The sequence below is a fragment of the Panulirus ornatus genome, chromosome 42, assembly GCF_036320965.1.
Source record: "Panulirus ornatus isolate Po-2019 chromosome 42, ASM3632096v1, whole genome shotgun sequence".
Taxonomy (NCBI): domain Eukaryota; kingdom Metazoa; phylum Arthropoda; class Malacostraca; order Decapoda; family Palinuridae; genus Panulirus; species Panulirus ornatus.
The window spans coordinates 22,714,033-22,733,431 of record NC_092265.1 but is presented as its reverse complement, the minus strand read 5'-3'; the positions used below and the strand labels follow the sequence as shown (position 1 = coordinate 22,733,431).

General features: G+C 40.8%; 1 protein-coding gene across 2 annotated transcripts in view; it reads right to left on the bottom strand.

The window, feature by feature from the left end:
• The window catches only part of RYBP (ring and YY1 binding protein), a 32,786-nt gene that overhangs the window by 7,553 nt on the left and 5,834 nt on the right, over positions 1–19,399 (bottom strand). For both annotated transcript variants that reach the window (XM_071686711.1, XM_071686710.1), the window contains 2 exons: positions 6,959–7,078; positions 3,443–3,568 (listed from right to left, as the gene is read on the bottom strand). In XM_071686711.1, the coding sequence (XP_071542812.1) occupies positions 3,443–3,568; positions 6,959–7,078 (246 nt within the window). The remainder of the gene's footprint in view (positions 1–3,442; positions 3,569–6,958; positions 7,079–19,399) is intronic.

The following is a 19,399-nucleotide window of genomic DNA, read 5'->3' as shown; positions in this document are numbered from 1 at the left end:
GGGGTGATTGTGTTGTTGATTGCTTAGTATACAATTTCAATGTAAGTATGATATTTCAATGTAAGTATGGATCATGGTGGGATGCCTGAGGATTGTCGAAATGCATGTATAATGCCACTGTATGAAGGCCATGTTAATAAAGATAAGTGTTCAAACTACAGAGGTATAAGTTTGTTGAGTGTACCTGGAAAGTTTTTTTTTTTTTTTTTTTTTTTTTTTTTGCTTTGTCGCTGTCTCCCGCGTTTGCGAGGTAGCGCAAGGAAACAGACGAAAGAAATGGCCCAACCCACCCCCATACACATGTATATACATACGTCCACACACGCAAATATACATACCTACACAGCTTTCCATGGTTTACCCCAGACTCTTCACATGCCCCGATTCAATCCACTGACAGCACGTCAACCCCGGTATACCACATCGCTCCAATTCACTCTATTCCTTGCCCTCCTTTCACCCTCCTGCATGTTCAGGCCCCGATCAAACAAAATCTTTTTCACTCCATCTTTCCACCTCCAATTTGGTCTCCCTCTTCTCCTCGTTCCCTCCACCTCCGACACATATATCCTCTTGGTCAATCTTTCCTCACTCATTCTCTCCATGTGCCCAAACCATTTCAAAACACCCTCTTCTGCTCTCTCAACCACGCTCTTTTTATTTCCACACATCTCTCTTACCCTTACGTTACTTACTCGATCAAACCACCTCACACCATACACTGTCCTCAAACATCTCATTTCCAGCACATCCATCCTCCTGCGCACAACTCTATCCATAGCCCACGCCTCGCAACCATACAACATTGTTGGAACCACTATTCCTTCAAACATACCCATTTTTGCTTTCCGAGATAATGTTCTCGACTTCCACACATTCTTCAAGGCTCCCAGAATTTTCGCCCCCTCCCCCACCCTATGATCCACTTCCGCTTCCATGGTTCCATCCGCTGCCAGATCCACTCCCAGATATCTAAAACACTTCACTTCCTCCAGTTTTTCTCCATTCAAACTCACCTCCCAATTGACTTGACCCTCAACCCTACTGTACCTAATAACCTTGCTCTTATTCACATTTACTCTTAACTTTCTTCTTTCACACACTTTACCAAACCTAGTCACCAGCTTCTGCAGTTTCTCACATGAATCAGCCACCAGCACTGTATCATCAGCGAACAACAACTGACTCACTTCCCAAGCTCTCTCATCCCCAACAGACTTCATACTTGCCCCTCTTTCCAAAACTCTTGCATTCACCTCCCTAACAACCCCATCCATAAACAAATTAAAGAACCATGGAGACATCACACACCCCTGCTGCAAACCTACATTCACTGAGAACCAATCACTTTCCTCTCTTCCTACACCTACACATGCCTTACATCCTCGATAAAAACTTTTCACTGCTTCTAACAACTTGCCTCCCACACCATATATTCTTAATACCTTCCACAGAGCATCTCTATCAACTCTATCATATGCCTTCTCCAGATCCATAAATGCTACATACAAATCTATTTGCTTTTCTAAGTATTTCTCACATACATTCTTCAAAGCAAACACCTGACCCACACATCCTCTACCACTTCTGAAACCACACTGCTCTTCCCCAATCTGATGCTCTGTACATGCCTTCACCCTCTCAATGAACACCCTCCCATATAATTTACCAGGAATACTCAACAAACTTATACCTCTGTAATTTGAGCACTCACTCTTATCCCCTTTGCCTTTGTACAATGGCACTATGCACGCATTCCGCCAATCCTCAGGCACCTCACCTGGAAAGTTGTATGGGAGGGTAATGATTGAGAGGGGTGAAGACATGTTCAGAGCATTACACTGGGAAGGAGCACTGTGGTTTCAGAAGTGGTAGAGGATGTGTGGATCAGGTGTTTGCTTTAGGAAATGTGAGAGAAATACTCAGGGAAACAGATGGATTTGTGTGTGGCATTTATGGATCGAGAGAAATTAAATGACAGGGCTGACAGAGATGCCTGTGAATGGTCTTAAAAATAAAAGATGCAGAAGGAAAGGGGCTAGAGGCAGAGAAGCTTTTATCAAGGGTGTAAGGCATGTGAATGAGTAGGAAGAAAGGACAGTGAACTGTTCCACGTGAAGGTTGGTCTGTGGCAGGGGCATGTGATTACACCATAGTTTTTTAATTCATTTATGGATAGGGTGATGAGGGAGGTAAATGCAAGAGTCTTGGAGAAAGGGGCAGGTATGCAGTCTGTGGGGGATGAAAGGGACTGGGAAGTGAGTCATTTGTTGTTTGTTGATGGTATAGCACTGGTGGCAGATTTGAGAGAGAAACTGCAGAAATTTGAAACTGAGTTTGGAGGAATGTGTGAAATGAGGGAGTTGGAAGTAAATAAAAGCAGGGTTATTGGGTTAAGCATGGTTGACTGATAGGTTAGGTGGGGAGTGAGTTTGAATGGAGAAAAATTGGATGATGTGGATTGTTTTAGACATCTGGGAGTGGACATGGCAGCAAATGGAACCACTGAAGTGGAAGTGAGTCTTACATTAAGTAAGGAGGGAAAGGTTCTGGGAGCACTGAAGTAAGTGTGGAAAGAGAGAAAATTACCAGGGAGGTCAAAATAGGTATGTGCGAGGGTATAGTAATCTCAACAATATTATATGGAAGCAAGGCATGAAATGTTTGAGGACAATATGTGGTGTGAGATGGTATGATCGAATAAGTAACGAAAGGGTAAGAGAGAGGTGTGGTTATAAAAAGAGTGTGGTTGAGAGAGCTGAAGAAAGTCTTCTAAAACTGTTTGGATAAATGTGAAGAGAGAATGAGGAAAGCTTGACAAAGAGGATACATGTGATGGAAGTAGAGGAAACAATGGGAACAGGGAGACCAAACTGGAGATGGAAAGACAGATGAAAAACTATTTTGAGCAATCAAGGACAGAACATGTAGAAGGGAGAAACGCATGTGCAGGATGGAGTGAATTGGAATAATATGGTATACTGGGGTCGATGTGCTGGCAATGGACTAAACCAAGGCACGTGAGGTGTCTGGGGTAAACCATGGGAAGGCTGTGGGGTCTGGTTGTGGATAAGGAGCTGTGGTTTTGGTGCATTACACATGACAGCTAGAGAATGGCTATGAGTGGATGCAGCCTTCCTTTGTCTCTTCGTAGCACTACCTTTCTAATGTGGGAAATAGTAATCAAGTATTAAAAAAAAATCTCCAGAGACAGTATTGTAGGACATGCCAAAGTTTTGATGGCAATTTCAACTCCAAAGAAATGGTGCACAATTTAAATAAACCAAATGTCATCACTGTAATGAGCATACAGCATATAGTTTTATTCTATGCTCTTTTAGAAATTTATCATTTTGTATATATATACTCTAATGCCTGATGGACACTTATTGTTTCTGTTGCCTTGTAAGACATACTAGTTCTGTTGCCTTGTATAACTAACCTGCCTTTCTGTAGGTTACGACCTTCTCCTTTCCGTTCCCGGTCCTTTCTTTCAGACTTCTTGACTTTGGGAGGTACAACTTGTGCCACTTGTGCTGCTACTAACTCAGCATTCAATCGAGGTTTTCTGAAAGAAATTGTTTAATGTTATGAAAGAAACAATGCTACATGTTGGCTATATGCTATAATATTAGGGTTTCCCACCATAAATTTCTTGTGAAAGGAGTTTTGTATCCCCTCCAGCAGAGGAAGAGAGGATAAGCTCCTTAGGGGAAAAGAAACAATGCTACATGTTAGCAATGTGCTAATATATAAGGGTGAGGAAAGACTGACAAAGAGGATATATGTGTCAGAGGTGGAGGGAACAAGGAGAAGTGGGAGACCAAATTGGAAAGACGGAGTAAAAAAGATTTTGAGCGATCGGGGCCTGAAAATGCAGGAGGGTGAAAGGCGTGCATGGAATGGAGTGAATTGGAACGATGTGGTATACCGGGGTCGCCGTGCTGTCAATGGATTGAACCAGGGAATGTGAAGCGTCTGGGGTAAACCATGGAAAGTTTTGTGGGGCATGGATGTGGAAAGGGAGCCGAGGTTTCGGTGCATTATACATGAGAGCTAGAGACTGAGTGTGAACGAATGTGGCCTTCACTGTCTTTTCCTAGCACTACCTCACACGCATGCGGGGGGAGGGGGATGTCATTTCATGTGTGGCGGGGTGGCAATGGGAATGAATAAACACAGCAAGTATGAATTATGTACATGTGTATATATATGTATAAGTCTGTGTATGTATATATATGTATACGTTGAAATGTATAGGTATGTATATGTGAATTGGAGTCATGTGGTATACAGGGGTTGACGTGCTGTCAGTGGATTGAAGCAAGGCATGTGAAGCGTCTGGGGTAAACCATGGAAAGCTGTGTAGGTATGTATATTTGCGTGTGTGGACGTGTGTATGTACATGTGTATGGGGGGGGGGGGGGGTCGGGCCATTTCTTTCGTCTGTTTCCTTGCGCTACCTCGCAAACGCGGGAGACAGCGACAAAGTATATAAAAAAAAAAAAAAAAAAAAAAAAAAAAAATATATATATATATATATATATATATATATATATATATATATATATATATATATATATATATATATATATATATATGTGTGTTTCCCCCAGTGAATGTAGGTTTGCGGCAGGGGTGTGTGATGTCTCCATGGTTGTTTAATTTGTTTATGGATGGGGTTGTTAGGGAGGTAAATGCAAGAGTTTTGGAAAGAGGGGCAAGTATGAAGTCTGTTGGGGATGAGAGAGCTTGGGAAGTGAGTCAGTTGTTGTTCACTGATGATACAGCGCTGGTGGCTGATTCATGTGAGAAACTGCAGAAGCTGGTGACTGAGTTTGGAAAAGTGTGTGGAAGAAGAAAGTTAAGAGTAAATGTGAATAAGAGCAAGGTTATTAGGTACAGTAGGGTTGAGGGTCAAGTCAATTGGGAGGTGAGTTTGAATGGAGAAAAACTGGAGGAAGTGAAGTGTTTTAGATATCTGGGAGTGGATCTGGCAGCGGATGGAACCATGGAAGCGGAAGTGGATCATAGGGTGGGGGAGGGGGCGAAAATCCTGGGGGCCTTGAAGAATGTGTGGAAGTCAAGAACATTATCTCGGAAAGCAAAAATGGGTATGTTTGAAGGAATAGTGGTTCCAACAATGTTGTATGGTTGCGAGGCGTGGGCTATGGATAGAGTTGTGCGCAGGAGGATGGATGTACTGGAAATGAGATGTTTGAGGACAATGTGTGGTGTGAGGTGGTTTGATCGAGTGAGTAACGTAAGGGTAAGAGAGATGTGTGGAAATAAAAAGAGCGTGGTTGAGAGAGCAGGAGAGGGTGTTTTGAAGTGGTTTGGGCACATGGAGAGGATGAGTGAGGAAAGATTGACCAAGAGGATATATGTGTCGGAGGTGGAGGGAACAAGGAGAAGAGGGAGACCAAATTGGAGGTGGAAAGATGGAGTGAAAAAGATTTTGTGTGATCGGGGCCTGAACATGCAGGAGGGTGAAAGGAGGGCAAGGAATAGAGTGAATTGGAGCGATGTGGTATACCGGGGTTGACGTGCTGTCAGTGGATTGAAGCAAGGCATGTGAAGCGTCTGGGGTAAACCATGGAAAGCTGTGTAGGTATGTATATTTGCGTGTGTGGACGTATGTATATACATGTGTATGGGGGGGGGGGTTGGGCCATTTCTTTCGTCTGTTTCCTTGCGCTACCTCGCAAACGCGGGAGACAGCGACAAAGTATAATAAAAAAAAAAAAAAAAAAAAAAAAATGTGTATGTGGGTTGGTTAGGCCATTCTTTCGTCTGTTGCCTCGCACTACCTCGTTGACGTGGGAGACAGTGACAAAGTATAACATATAAATATAAATACATCAGGGTTTCCCACCATAAATTTCTTGTGGAAGGAATTTTGTGTCCCTTGAGGCGGGAAAAGGAACAATGCTACATGTTAGCAATATGCTATTATATCAGGGTTTCCCACCAAAAATTTCTTGTGGAAGGGATTTTGTGCTCCCTCTAACAGAGGAAGAGAGATAAGCTCCTTGGGGGTAATAAGAACAATGCTACATGTTAGCAATATGCTACAATATCAGGGTTTCCCACTAAGAATTTCTTGTAGAAGGGATTTTGTGCCCCCCTCCAACAGAGGAAGAAAGGATAAGCTCATTGGGAGAAAAAATCTGTAACTGGGTATTTCTCACAAAAGATACTGTAATGAATTCAAAGGACCAAAAAATGCTATGCTTCTATGTTCTAGACTTAAAACAACAATGTGTGTTCGTTTCATATATAGCCATTAAACAATGTAATCCTGTTGCACTATCACAGGAATTCAAACCTGGCTAAATATAAAGATTGTCAAAGTTAAAATAATCATTTTTGCAAATTCTGAAAAGTTTACTTACATATTACAAACATTTCCCCTTTCTTTTCGAGTGACATTAATAATTTCAGTTTTAAAACAATAAAATTCTATCATTTCTTTTTTTTGTATACAGAAGACATCAGAAATTGGAAACATTTATCTGTTCACTGAATACTGTTCCCCTAGAACCCTTTTACAAAATTACGCTTTCACGACCGTAGTAAACCCTGAATCAACCCTCAGTGGTATGGATATCAATCTACCATGACACAGAAGGGTAATAGAAACACCAATCTACATATGTAATTTCCTGCCATAAGTTGAATTCTGCATTCACTGTAAGCTGGCTATATATGACAATCAAAACAAAGTACAAGTCACTGTAGCAGCCTAAAAGGCTCAGTAACCTCCTAGTAATCATGCTTGGTGGTCATAAACCTTTTCTCGGGACCTGCCAAGTGTGTGGCGACAAGCCCTACCCATAGCACTCTAACTTAGGACTAGTGAATCCCATAATCAATGGACTTTTCCCTATCCTTTGGATGGTCAACTTTTAATTCATAGGAAACGAAACTGAGTTATAAACCAATAATGCAATATTACCTCGTAGATGTACCCTTGCGAACATCACACATGAGGCACTTGAAGGCCTCTGGGGAGTTTCTGTAGGTACATACACTGCAGTCCCACATATTCTCCTCCTTGTTGGCCCGCTTCACCCGCCTGCAAATATAACATTACTGTGATAATACTGTACTTCTATAAAGCAAAAAGTATGTGTGCAGGTTTAATCATTTATACTGTATGGGGAGGGAAGTTTACACTTGTGGGACCCAAAATCTTGAGCATTCTCTACTATCAAATAACTTTATAAATTTCTGTGTGCTGTGTGCACTTACCATGTCCTCCTCCATCTTATTCCATTCATTCACCACTCTTACGCTATAAGAGTACTTTTACACAAGACTTTTTTTTTGCTTAATTTCATGTTAGGGCTGTTTTCCTCTCAATTCCCTAGAATTTCTTGGATTTCTAAGTGTGAGTAGAATTATTTTTTTCTCTGTACCTGACATATACTCATACTTAAGCAAAGAAAAAAGAACATATAAAGGTATTTCTAAGCCATTAACAGCAATGTGAGAGTATGTAAAATTTAGGACTGCTTCATCAGCACGGGACACTCCATTAATTCAATCACTTGTTTTTTCTAAGCCTATACTTTGAGTTACTAATTTGTTCTTTATCACAAACTGAACTATTCCCTTTTCAAAATCCTATGATTCATAAAAATATTTGATTACTAACATCAAATGGAAGTTTGTGTAAAAACATCTGGTTGGGTTTGGCATCATTTGTTTAATTTCTCTGTATTATCAACTGTGTTCTCCAGCCATGCAGACCACAATATGTGGTCTGCATGGCTTTCTGACTATCAGTATTTTGTCTTCCCTATATTCTCTAATTCCCAGTCTAATTACACACGTATTCATTACTTGGAGCAGATTAATAAGACGTGATCTACAACTTTTTCTTCTAAAGTAATACTCTTATGAACAGAATGATACATAGGTGAATACATTAATACTGAGAGAATGAAACAAAGGAACAAGAATAATTTCTATTACTGTACTAAGAGGTAATTATATGAATAATATCAAAACAATGAAAAAACGAACAAGCTTCAGTTCTGGATAGCTTCAAGGTAAATACTATGTATATGGTTCTGTAATAACGTCTCCTCTATTCTTTCTCTCTCCTATTCTATTAAACATATTTACTTCTGGGAGGCTGATAAAGAGAAGACAATGCATATAATCTAAGAAAAAATCTGAAGTAACCAAGCAAGATGAAAAATGATGGATAACTGATATCCCTCAAAGAAGGGAATTAGACACACAGGAATGCTACAAATGTCAACACTATCTTGTTTAGGCACACCTCTAAAGTCTGTGTGTGCTTACAGAACACGCTAGACTACAATTTACATTATAATACTCAGAAAGATAAATAATAACACATATCATAAGAATAATGAAAAAATTAACATGCTTTAGTTTTCCGGCAACTACTGGCAACAATGGCTTCACTTGCAAGAGGAACATCTGCTGACTCATCTTGGTCAATATCAATGCTGGAAGGGTCATTGTTTATAAAATTTCTTTCTCTATGCAGAGAAGTCAATAAAAATAAATGTCAGAGCAATGAAAAAAAGAACAAGCTTTAATACTATGGCAATTGCTAGTAATCCTGGCTCCACTGTGCTGCAAACACCCTCTGCTACCTTATCTTAGTCAATTTCAATACAGGGAGAGTTGGTATCCACAGTCACTCTCCATATGATTAAGACAGATAATCATCATCAAGTATTTCAGGATCATCACAGAATAACCTCCCCCACAACCATACCCTCAACAGCAACATTAATCACTTTCTTATATCAATCATCACTAATATCTGGTCTTTTGCCTCAAAACTGCAGACAAGCTCGCTCAGCTCCTAACAAAACACTTGTGTCTCCTTTTCTCACTTCTCATGGTTAGATGCATGAGTGCTAAAAATCACCCACTTCTGGTAAGCTATCTCAATTTTTCCTCATATCAGTGTGAAGATTACATTCTTAAGACTCTTTCACACATTCCCACAACTCCTGCAGGAGTGCTTTCTCCTTAGCTTTTACAGTCCTACTTTAACCAAAGTTATTCCCAAATCATTCTTCCCCCTCACCTTTAAGTTATATTTCAATGAGCAAAAACATTCATTCAGCAGCATTAAGTGAAGTTCAAAAGATCTCTTAGGCATTAAACTGGGTATAAGGTATGATGTTTTCTTGAAAAAGCCTTCCAAGAGTGGTTCATATAGGGAATATCTTTAATTATGGTTTCTTTCTTAACCAAGAAAACAGAGCTTTAAGTTTCTCTTGACTCATAAGAGCCCAGAATCAAAAACAAGAAGACTCTTGTGTCTATGTACAGCATGTAACTCATTTACCCTCCCACTAGAGGGAAAGTATGCAGGGATGAACATAAAAATGTGATCGCTAAGCACTCGTGAAAATGAACACCCTATAGGCCTTAACAATGCAGTCACATTGTACCCTTCATCTGATTATGCTACCCATAACACCATTTAATGTCTTAATTGCTAATACTAAGAACTTTAATTTGTTCCCAGGTAACTTTAAAGCACATCGTAAGTTATCAACCAAATCATTATGAAAGAATTATCAAGAAATGATAACATATGGAAAAGAGTTTAACACACATCATGCTACCCAGGCCCCACACATACTTTTCCTTTAATGGTCAGGCCAATGTATAGTCAAGAATGGCAGAGGAAACACAGAATATTTTGTGGAGGCATTGGGATTTAAAAACTTCATGAATTGTATGCAGTTGATGAAGCGAATAGTCTCCGTGAAACATGCAGTGATGGATGTATAGAGAAATTTAAAGTTTAATAGAATTATCTGAACTATTACCGAATTGCAATTTCACCTCCATAACTATCATCACGTACAAGTGTGATCAAAATCTTTTTCACTCCATCCTTCCACCTCTAATGTGATTTCCTGCTTCTTGTTCCTTCACCTCTGGCACATACATCCTCTTTGTCAATCTTTCCTCACTCATTCTCTTCATATGTCTTAAGCCATTTCAACACACCCTCTTCTGCTCTCTCAACCACACTCTATCTATTTCCACACATCTCCTGTACCCTTTCATTACTCACACGATCAATCTGCTTCACACCACATCTTGTCCTCATACATTAGTAGGATGTTCTTGATTGACGTCTTAGTTGCCAATGCCAGCAAAAACAAAATAACATATAAAAGTTCTTTGGGAAGCATTTCTGAAAGATCTCTGCCTGCAGCAGGAAAGAGAGTTCATTCAAAAGGCAAATATTTGGCCTGCAGCCTCACAATGTCACTGCACAGGACCGCAAAATTTAACTCCTAAAAGCTGCTCTAGGTGAAGTTGAGATCTCAGTGAAGTTCAGACATCAAGGTTTGGTACCATATGGTAATCACATAATCCTGAGCTTTGTCCTCTGGGAGATAAACAAAGCCAGCCTGAGTCAAGATCTACCTGAGAACTAAAGAGAATTTTCCAGGCAAATGACAAAACCCACATTCTGAAAGCTCTCTATGACTTGAAGCCCTTGTCTTGTACAATCCTCCTTTGAAGGTGACATCACCAGATGATCACTGAGGTAGCAACAACTATTGCCTCGAGGGACATACATGTGAGGAGGACACAGATTACTCAGGAAAAAATTCAAAGGGCTATGCAAAAACTAAAAATCTCACCCTATACTGCCAGGTATGTGTACCAATTCTGTATGCCAGGAACTCCTTATTCTGGGATATGCCAATGAGCATTCTTTAAATCCAAACTGAATATCTAAAAGTTTAACTGTACAGTTTGGCAAACGTTTTGTATGGTCAAGGATTATTCATGAAAAGTAGGTAAGAACTAAAGTTTTTCAGGTTTCAAGAAGTTGCTTTAAACTTTATCCTGTTACAGAACTGGATAACTTAGATGGCAGATCGGTCAAATGTTCAATCTTAATATATCAGTGTGGAATGATGAAGCACATCAAAGGTCATCAAAAAAAATTACTTCAACAAGTAATCTATGAAGTTATTCGAGAGAGGTGAAAGATATACATCAAACACTATAAAGGATTCATGTGAACTTTCGGGGAAGGAGGGTTTCTCCTTTAATCCCAATATTCTTGATAATTATTTTACGTTATAACCATTAAGATAAAAGATTCCTAGTAACACAAACTTTTCCTGATCTTGATATAAGCAATGTCTTTAAATCAGGTGTACTGGTCTAGGGGCTCCAACTACAGAATGGGATCCCACACTAATGGTGAGACAGTGGGATTAATACAAAGGAAACTCGATCATCTACCTTCAGGACTATTCCAAGAAACCTCTATTTCAAACAAAACCAATAGCATATTTCTAATTACAGAGATGCTTCACATACACTTACTTTCGACGAAGTTTCTCAAGCTGCAAACTCTTCTCTTCATCAGATGTTTCATTCTTCTTTCTTGTTTCCCATTTTTCTTTCATGAAGCAAAATAGCAAAACATCGAAACTATTATGGCATTTCATGCATAATCAACAAATCCAACATTCCGAAATTTGGCATGCAGCCCAATAAATACTCCATCACACATTTATTCTAAAATGAAATGCATGGGTGCATGCCCCTTCTCTCATACATAATATCAGTATACATAAAGTAAATCCTCAATTTAATGGACTAAGAGAGGGGGAAGAGGTGTCCTTTCATGCTGAAGTTGGTTAAATCGAATGTAACCTAGTTGAACTGTAGTTAAAGAAAAGAGTTTTTTGTGAAAGAGAAAAGAGATGCGTTTGGGTGGTACTTACAAGGAAGGAGTGCAAATGATTGGGAGATGTACAAGAGAAAGCAGCAGGAGATCAATAGGAAGGTGGAGAGAAAATGAGTTAAATCCGGTCCATTAAATCTGAAATCCATTATATCAAGGATTTACTATGTATACATATATTTTGCGTACATATCTGCCATTTCCCGCATTAGCAAGGTAGCATTCAGAACAGAGGACTGAGCCCAAGAGGGAAAATCCTCACTTTGCCCCATTCTCTTTTCCTCCTTTTGGAAAAGTAAAAACAGGAGCAATTTCTATAGAAGAATCCTGGTATTACTCAGGACCAATTTCTTAAGGATGTGCTACTTCCAGTAGCAAGGAAATGTACATTCCTTTTACAGTGAGAAGTTCTTTGAAGAGATAGCGCTCCCAATGATTCAGCCTTGCCAAAGATGATTTTACACTTGCAAACTAGCCTCGTGCACACATAGCCCAATAACTGATATTCCATACCTGCCCGCCATTTCCCGCATGAGTGAGGTAACATCAAGAACAGATGACTGAGCCTTTAAGAGAAAATTCCTCACCTGGCTCCTTGCCCTGTTCTTCCTTTTGGAAAGTTATACAGGAAGGGAAGATTTCCAGCCATCAGCTCTCATCCCACTTTGTTCCTTTCTACAACATACAGGGAATACATGGGCAGTTTTCTTTCTCCCCTATCCCCAGGACATATATACAAAAATGGATATGTCTGAAAAAATAGTAGTTACAACAATTCTATATGGTTACAGGGCATGGGCTATAGATAGGGTTGTATACAGGAGGGTGGATGTGTTGGAAATGAATTGCTTGAGGACAATATGTGGTGTGAGGGTGGTTTGATCAAATAAGTAATAAAAGAGTAAGAGAGAAGTGTGGAAATAAAGTGTGTGGTTGAGAGAGCAGAAGAGGGTGTGTTGAAGAGGTTTGGACATAGGGAGAGAATGAATGAGGAAAGACTGACAAAGAGCATATATGTGTCAGAGGTGGAAGGAACAAAGAGAAGCTGGAGACCACACTGGTGTTGCCCTATTCTCCTACCTCAGCTAATGTAAGATAGGTACTAAAAAATAGTGCATTTAATGATGCCTTCCAGTACAATAACACTATCAGTAAGACCTTAATCAAAACATGGCAAAATTATCTGAAAATTGGGAGTGTTTACACTGTTGTAAGGCATGTAAAGATGTATACACTGGCTAGCCTGGTAAAACAGTAACTGAAAGATGCTTTTGGCAGTCATTCAGCAAGCAAGGATGACCACAAAAATGCAACTGCTAAACAGAGTTTTGAAAACGATCACCTTACTGATCTTAACAACCCAGGCACATTGTACTCATCTGTCATCTGTCATTGTCATTGAATCTGTCTTAATTGCTAATAATACTAAGAACTTTAATTTGTCCCCACTTAACTTTAAAGCACATCCCACAATCAACCAAATCATTATGGAAGAATTATCTAGAAACATTAACATAAGAAAAATAGTTGAACACATATCATTACCCAGGCCAAGGCCCCTCCCCCCCTCTTTCTTTTACCACAAGGCACCCCCTACTTTCCCTTTAATGGTAAGGCAACTGTACAGTTGAGAATGGCACAGGAAATATGGAATTTTTGTGGTGGCGTTGGGAGTTAAAAACTTTATGAATGTTTGCACCCAATTAGGATTGTCTACATGAAACACGTATAGAAAAATTACATGTTATATAAAAGCATCTGAATTCTCACTGAATTGGTATTTCACCATACACATACACATACATATATACACATGTACATATCCATACTTGCTGCCTTCATCCATTCCCATCACCACCCTGCCAGACATGAAATAGCATCCTACCCCCTCCTCCAGCAAGGCAGCGCCAGGAACAGACAAGAAAGGTCACATTCATGCACACTCAGTCTCTAGCTGTCATGCGTAATGCACCAAAAGCACAGCTCCCTTTCCACATCTAGGCCCCACAGACCTTTCCATGGTTTACCCTAGACACTTCACATGCCCTGGTTCAATCCATTGACAGCACATCGACCCTGGTATATCACATCGTTCCAATTCACTCTATTACTTGCACGCCTTTCACCCACCTATATGTTCAGACCCTGATTGCTCAAAATCTTTTTCACTCCTTCCACCTCTAATTTGGTCTCCTGCTTCTCCTTCCCTCCACCTCTGACATATATATCCTCTTTGTCAATTTTTCCTCACTCATTATTACCACACATCTCTCTAACCCTTTCATTACTTACTCAATCAAACCACCTTACACTACATATTGTCCTTAAACATTTCATTTCCAAAACATCCATCCTCCTTTGCACAACCCTATCTATAGCCCATGCCTCACAACCATATACATAATATTGTTGGAACCACTGTTCCTTCAAACATACCCATTTTTGCTCTCCAAGATAACATTCTTGCCTTCCACAAATTCTTCAATACTCCCAATACCTTTGCCCCCCTACCCCACCCTGTGACTCACTTCTGCTTCCATGGTTCCATCCACTGCCAAATCCACTCCCAAATATCTAAAACACTTCACTTCCTCCAGTTTTTCTCCATTCAAATTTACCTCCCAAATGACTCGTCCCTCAACCCTACTGTACCTAATAACCTTGCTCTCATTCACATTTACTCTCAGCTTTCTTCTTTCACACACTTTACCAAACTCAATCACCAGCTTCTGCAGTTTCTCATCCAAGTCAGCCACCAGTGCTGTATCATTAGCGAACAACAACTGACTCACTTCCCAAGCTCTCTCATCCACAACAGACTGCGTACTTGCCCCTCTCTCCAAAACTCTTGCATTCACCTCCCTAACAACCTCATCCATAAACAAATTAAACAACCATGGAGATATCACGCATCCCTGCTGCAAACCGACATTCACTGAGAACCAATCACTTTCCTCTCTTCCCACTCGCACACATGCCTTACATCCCCGATGAAAACTTTTCACTGCTTCTAACTACTTGCCTCCCACACCATATATTCTTAATACCTTCCACAGAGCATCTCTATCAACTTTATCATATGCCCTCTCCAGATCCATAAATACTACATACAAATCCATAAGCTTCTCTAAGTATTTCTCACATACATTCTTCAAAGCAAAACACCTGATCCACACATCCTCTACCACTTCTGAAACCACACTGCTCTTCCCCAATCTGATGCTCTTTACATGCCTTCTCCCTCTCAATCAATACCCTCCCATATAATTTACCAGGAATACTCAACAAACTTATACCTCTGTAATTTGAGCACTCACCTTTATCCCCTTTGCCTTTGTACAATGGCACTATGCATGCATTCCGCCAATCCTCAGGCACCTCACTATGAGTCATACATACATTAAATATGCTTACCAACCAGTCAACAACACAGCCACCCCCTTTTTTAATAAATTCCACTGCAATACCATCCAAACCTGCTGCCTTGCCGGCTTTCATCTTCCGCAAAGCTTTTACTACCTCTTCTCTGTTTACCAAATCATTCTCCCTAATCATTCACTCTGCACACCATCTCGTGCAAAACACCCTATATCTGCCACTCTATCATCTAACACATTCAACAAACCTTCAAAATACTCACTTCATCTCCTTCTCATCACAAACACTTATCACCTCCCCATTAACCCCCTTCATCGATGTTCCCATTTGTTCTCTTTTCTTACACACTTTATTTACCTCCTTCCAAAACATCTTTTTATTCTCCCTAAAATTTAACCATGGAAAGTTCTGTGGGGCCTAGATGTGGAAAAGGAGCTGTGGTTTCCGTGCATTATTACATGACAGCTAGAGACTGAGTGTGAACGAATGTGGCCTTCATTCTTTTCCTAGTGCTACCTCGCACAAAAGGGGGGAGGGGGTCGTTATTCCATGTGTGGCGAGGTGGCGATGGGAATGAATGAAGGCAGACAGTGTGAATTGTGTGCATGTGTATATATGTATGTGTCTGTTTGTGTATATATATGTGTACAATGAGATGTATGGGTATGTATATTTGCGTGTGGGGACGTGTATATATATATATAAGTAATGTAAGGGTAAGAGAGATGTGTGGAAATAAAAAGAGCGTGGTTGAGAGAGCAGAAGAGGGTGTTTTGAAATGGTTTGGGCACATGGAGAGAATGAGTGAGGAAAGATTGACCAAGAGGATATATGTGTCGGAGGTGGAGGGAACGAGAAGAAGTGGGAGACCAAATTGGAGGTGGAAAGATGGAGTGAAAAAGATTTTGTGTGATCGGGGCCTGAACATGCAGGAGGGTGAAAGGTTTGCGGCAGGGGTGTGTGATGTCTCCATAGTTGTTTAATTTGTTTATGGATGGGGTTGTTAGGGAGGTGAATGCAAGAGTTTTGGAAAGAGGGGCAAGTATGAAGTCTGTTGTGGATGAGAGAGCTTGGGAAGTGTGTCAGTTGTTGTTCGCTGATGATACAGCGCTGGTGGCTGATTCTTGTAAGAAACTGCAGAAGCTGGTGACTGAGTTTGGTAAAGTGTGTGAAAGAAGAAAGTTAAGAGTAAATGTGAATAAGAGCAAGGTTATTAGGTACAGTAGGGTTGAGGGTCAAGTCAATTGGGAGGTAAGTTTGAATGGAGAAAAACTGGAGGAAGTAAAGTGTTTTAGATATCTGGGAGTGGATCTGGCAGCGGAAGTGAATCATAGGGTGGGGGAGGGGGCGAAAATCCTGGGAGCCTTGAAGAATGTGTGGAAGTCAAGAACATTATCTTGGAAAGCAAAAATGGGTATGTTTGAAGGAATAGTGGTTCCAACAATGTTGTATGGTTGCGAGGCGTGGACTATGGATAGAGTTGTGCGCAGGAGGGTGGATGTGCTGGAAATGAGATGTTTGAGGACAATGTGTGGAGTGAGGCGGTTTGATCGAGTAGGTAATGTAAGGGTAAGAGAGACGTGTGGAAATAAAAAGAGCGTGGTTTAGAGAGCAGAAGAGGGTGTTTTGAAATGGTTTGGGCACATGGAGAGAATGAGTGAGGAAAGATTGACCAAGAGGATATATATATATATATATATATATATATATATATATATATATATATATATATATATATATATATATATTTTGCTTTGTCGCTGTCTCCCGCATTTGCGAGGTAGCGCAAGGAAACAGACGAAAGAATGGTTCAACCCACCCCCATACACATGTATATACATACACGTCCACACACGCAAATATACATACCCATACATCCCAATGTACACATATATATACACACACAGACACATACATATATACACATGCACACAATTCACACTGTCTGCCTTTATTCATTCCCATCGCCACCTCGCCACACATGGAATAACATACCCCTTCCCCCTCATGGGTGCGAGGTAGCACTAGGAAAAGACAACAAAGGCCCCATTCGATCACACTCAGTCTCCAGCTGTCATGCAATAATGCCCGAAACCACAGCTCCCTTTCCACATCCAGGCCCCACACAACTTTCCATAGTTTACCCCAGACGCTTCACATGCCCTGATTCAATCCACTGACAGCACGTCGACCCCAGTATACCACATCGATCCAATTCACTCTATTCCTTGCCCGCCTTTCACCCTCCTGCATGTTCAGGCCCCGATCACTCAAAATCTTTTTCACTCCATCTTTCCGCCTCCAATTTGGTCTCCCACTTCTCGGTCCCTCCACCTCCGACACATATATCCTCTTGGTCAATCTTTCCTCACTCATCCTCATTTTTATCGAGGATGTAAGGCATGTGTACGTGTAGTAAGAGAGAAAAGTGATTGGTTCTCAGTGAATGTAGGTTTGCGGAAGGGGTGTGTGATGTCTTCATGGTTGTTTTAATTTGTTTATGGATGGCGTTGTTAGGGAGGTAAATGCAAGAGTCTTGGAAAGAGGGGCAAGTATGCAGTCTGTTGGAGATGAGTGGTTTGATCGAGTAAGTAATGTAAGGGTAAGAGAGATGTGTGGAAATAAAAGGAGCGTGGTTGAGAGAGCAGAAGAAGGTGTTTTGAAATGGTTTGGGCACATGGAGAGAATGAGTGAGGAAAGATTGACCAAGAGGATATATGTGTCGGAGGTGGAGGGAACGAGGAGAAGTGGGAGACCAAATTGGAGATGGAAAGATGGAGTGAAAAAGATTTTGTGTGAACGGGGCCTGAACATGCAGGAGGGTGAAAGGAGGGCAAGGAATAGAGTGAATTGGAGCGATGTGGTATACTGGGGTTGACGTGCTGTCAGTGGATTGAATCAAGGCATGTGAAGCGACTGGGGTAAACCATGGAAAGCTGTGCAGGTATGTATATTTGCGTGTGTGGACGTATGTATATACATGTGTATGGGGGGGGTTGGGCCATTTCTTTTGTCTGTTTCCTTGCGCTACCTCGCAAACGCGGGAGACAGCGACAAAGTATAATAAAAAAAAAAAATATAATATATATATATATGTGCATAATTCATACTTGCTGCCTGTATTAATTCCCTTTGCCACCCAGCCACACATGAAATGACAACCCCATCCCCATGCATGAGTGCGAGGTAGCTCTAAGAAAAGACTACAAAGGCCACATTCATCCACACTCAGTCTCTAGCTGTCATGGATAATGCACTGAAACCACATCTCCCTTTCCACATCCAGGCCCCACAAAACTTTCCATGGTTTACCCCAGATGCTTCACATGCCCTGGTTCAATCCATTGACAGCACGTCGACCCCGGTATGCTACATCATTCCAATTCACTCTATTCCTTGCATGCCTTTCACCTTCCTGCACGTTCAGGCCCTGATTGCTCAAAATCTTTTCACTCCATTATTCCACCTCCAATTTGGTCTCCCACTTCTCCTTGTTCCTTTCACCTCTGACACATATATCCTTTTTGCCAATCTTTCCTCACTCATTCTCCCCATGTGACTAAACCATTTCAACAGACTCTCTTCTGCTGTCTCAACCACACTCTTTTTATTACCACACATCTCTCTTACCCATATATATATACACACACAGACATACACATATACACACACTTACATAATTCATAGTCTGCCCTTATTCATTCCCGTCGCCACCCAGCCACACATGAAATGACAACCCCTTCCCCCCGCATGTGCATGAGGTAGTGCTAGGAAAAGACAACAAAGGCCCCATTTGTTCACACTCAGTCTCTAGCTGTCATGTATAACGCACTGAAACCACAGCTCCCTTTCCAGATCCAGGCCCCACAAAACTTTCCATGGTTTACCCTAGACGCTTCACATGCCCTGGTTCAATCCATTGACAGTACGTCGGCCCCGGTATACCACATCGTTCCAATACACTCTATTGCTAGACTCGTCACAAAAGAGCAAATGCCACTCCATTCCATTTACCCTTAATGGTATTCAGTGATATCCCCTCCATGCCATGGTAGAATGGTAATTGGATAACAGAAGCATAACTGTTGTATAAGAATGCCTATGGCATCTTGTGCAATTACCATACATCAGCTGAAAATGTACCGATGGTGCAAAAGCATGGATCATAAATGTTCATGAGGTCCTCCCAACAAAGCAAACATAGATCTATGAAAAGCTTGGTCAAAAGGATATTTTCAAGTTTACTATCCACAGCTCAATTGTAATCTCATCAACACAAAAGCTTACATGACAAAC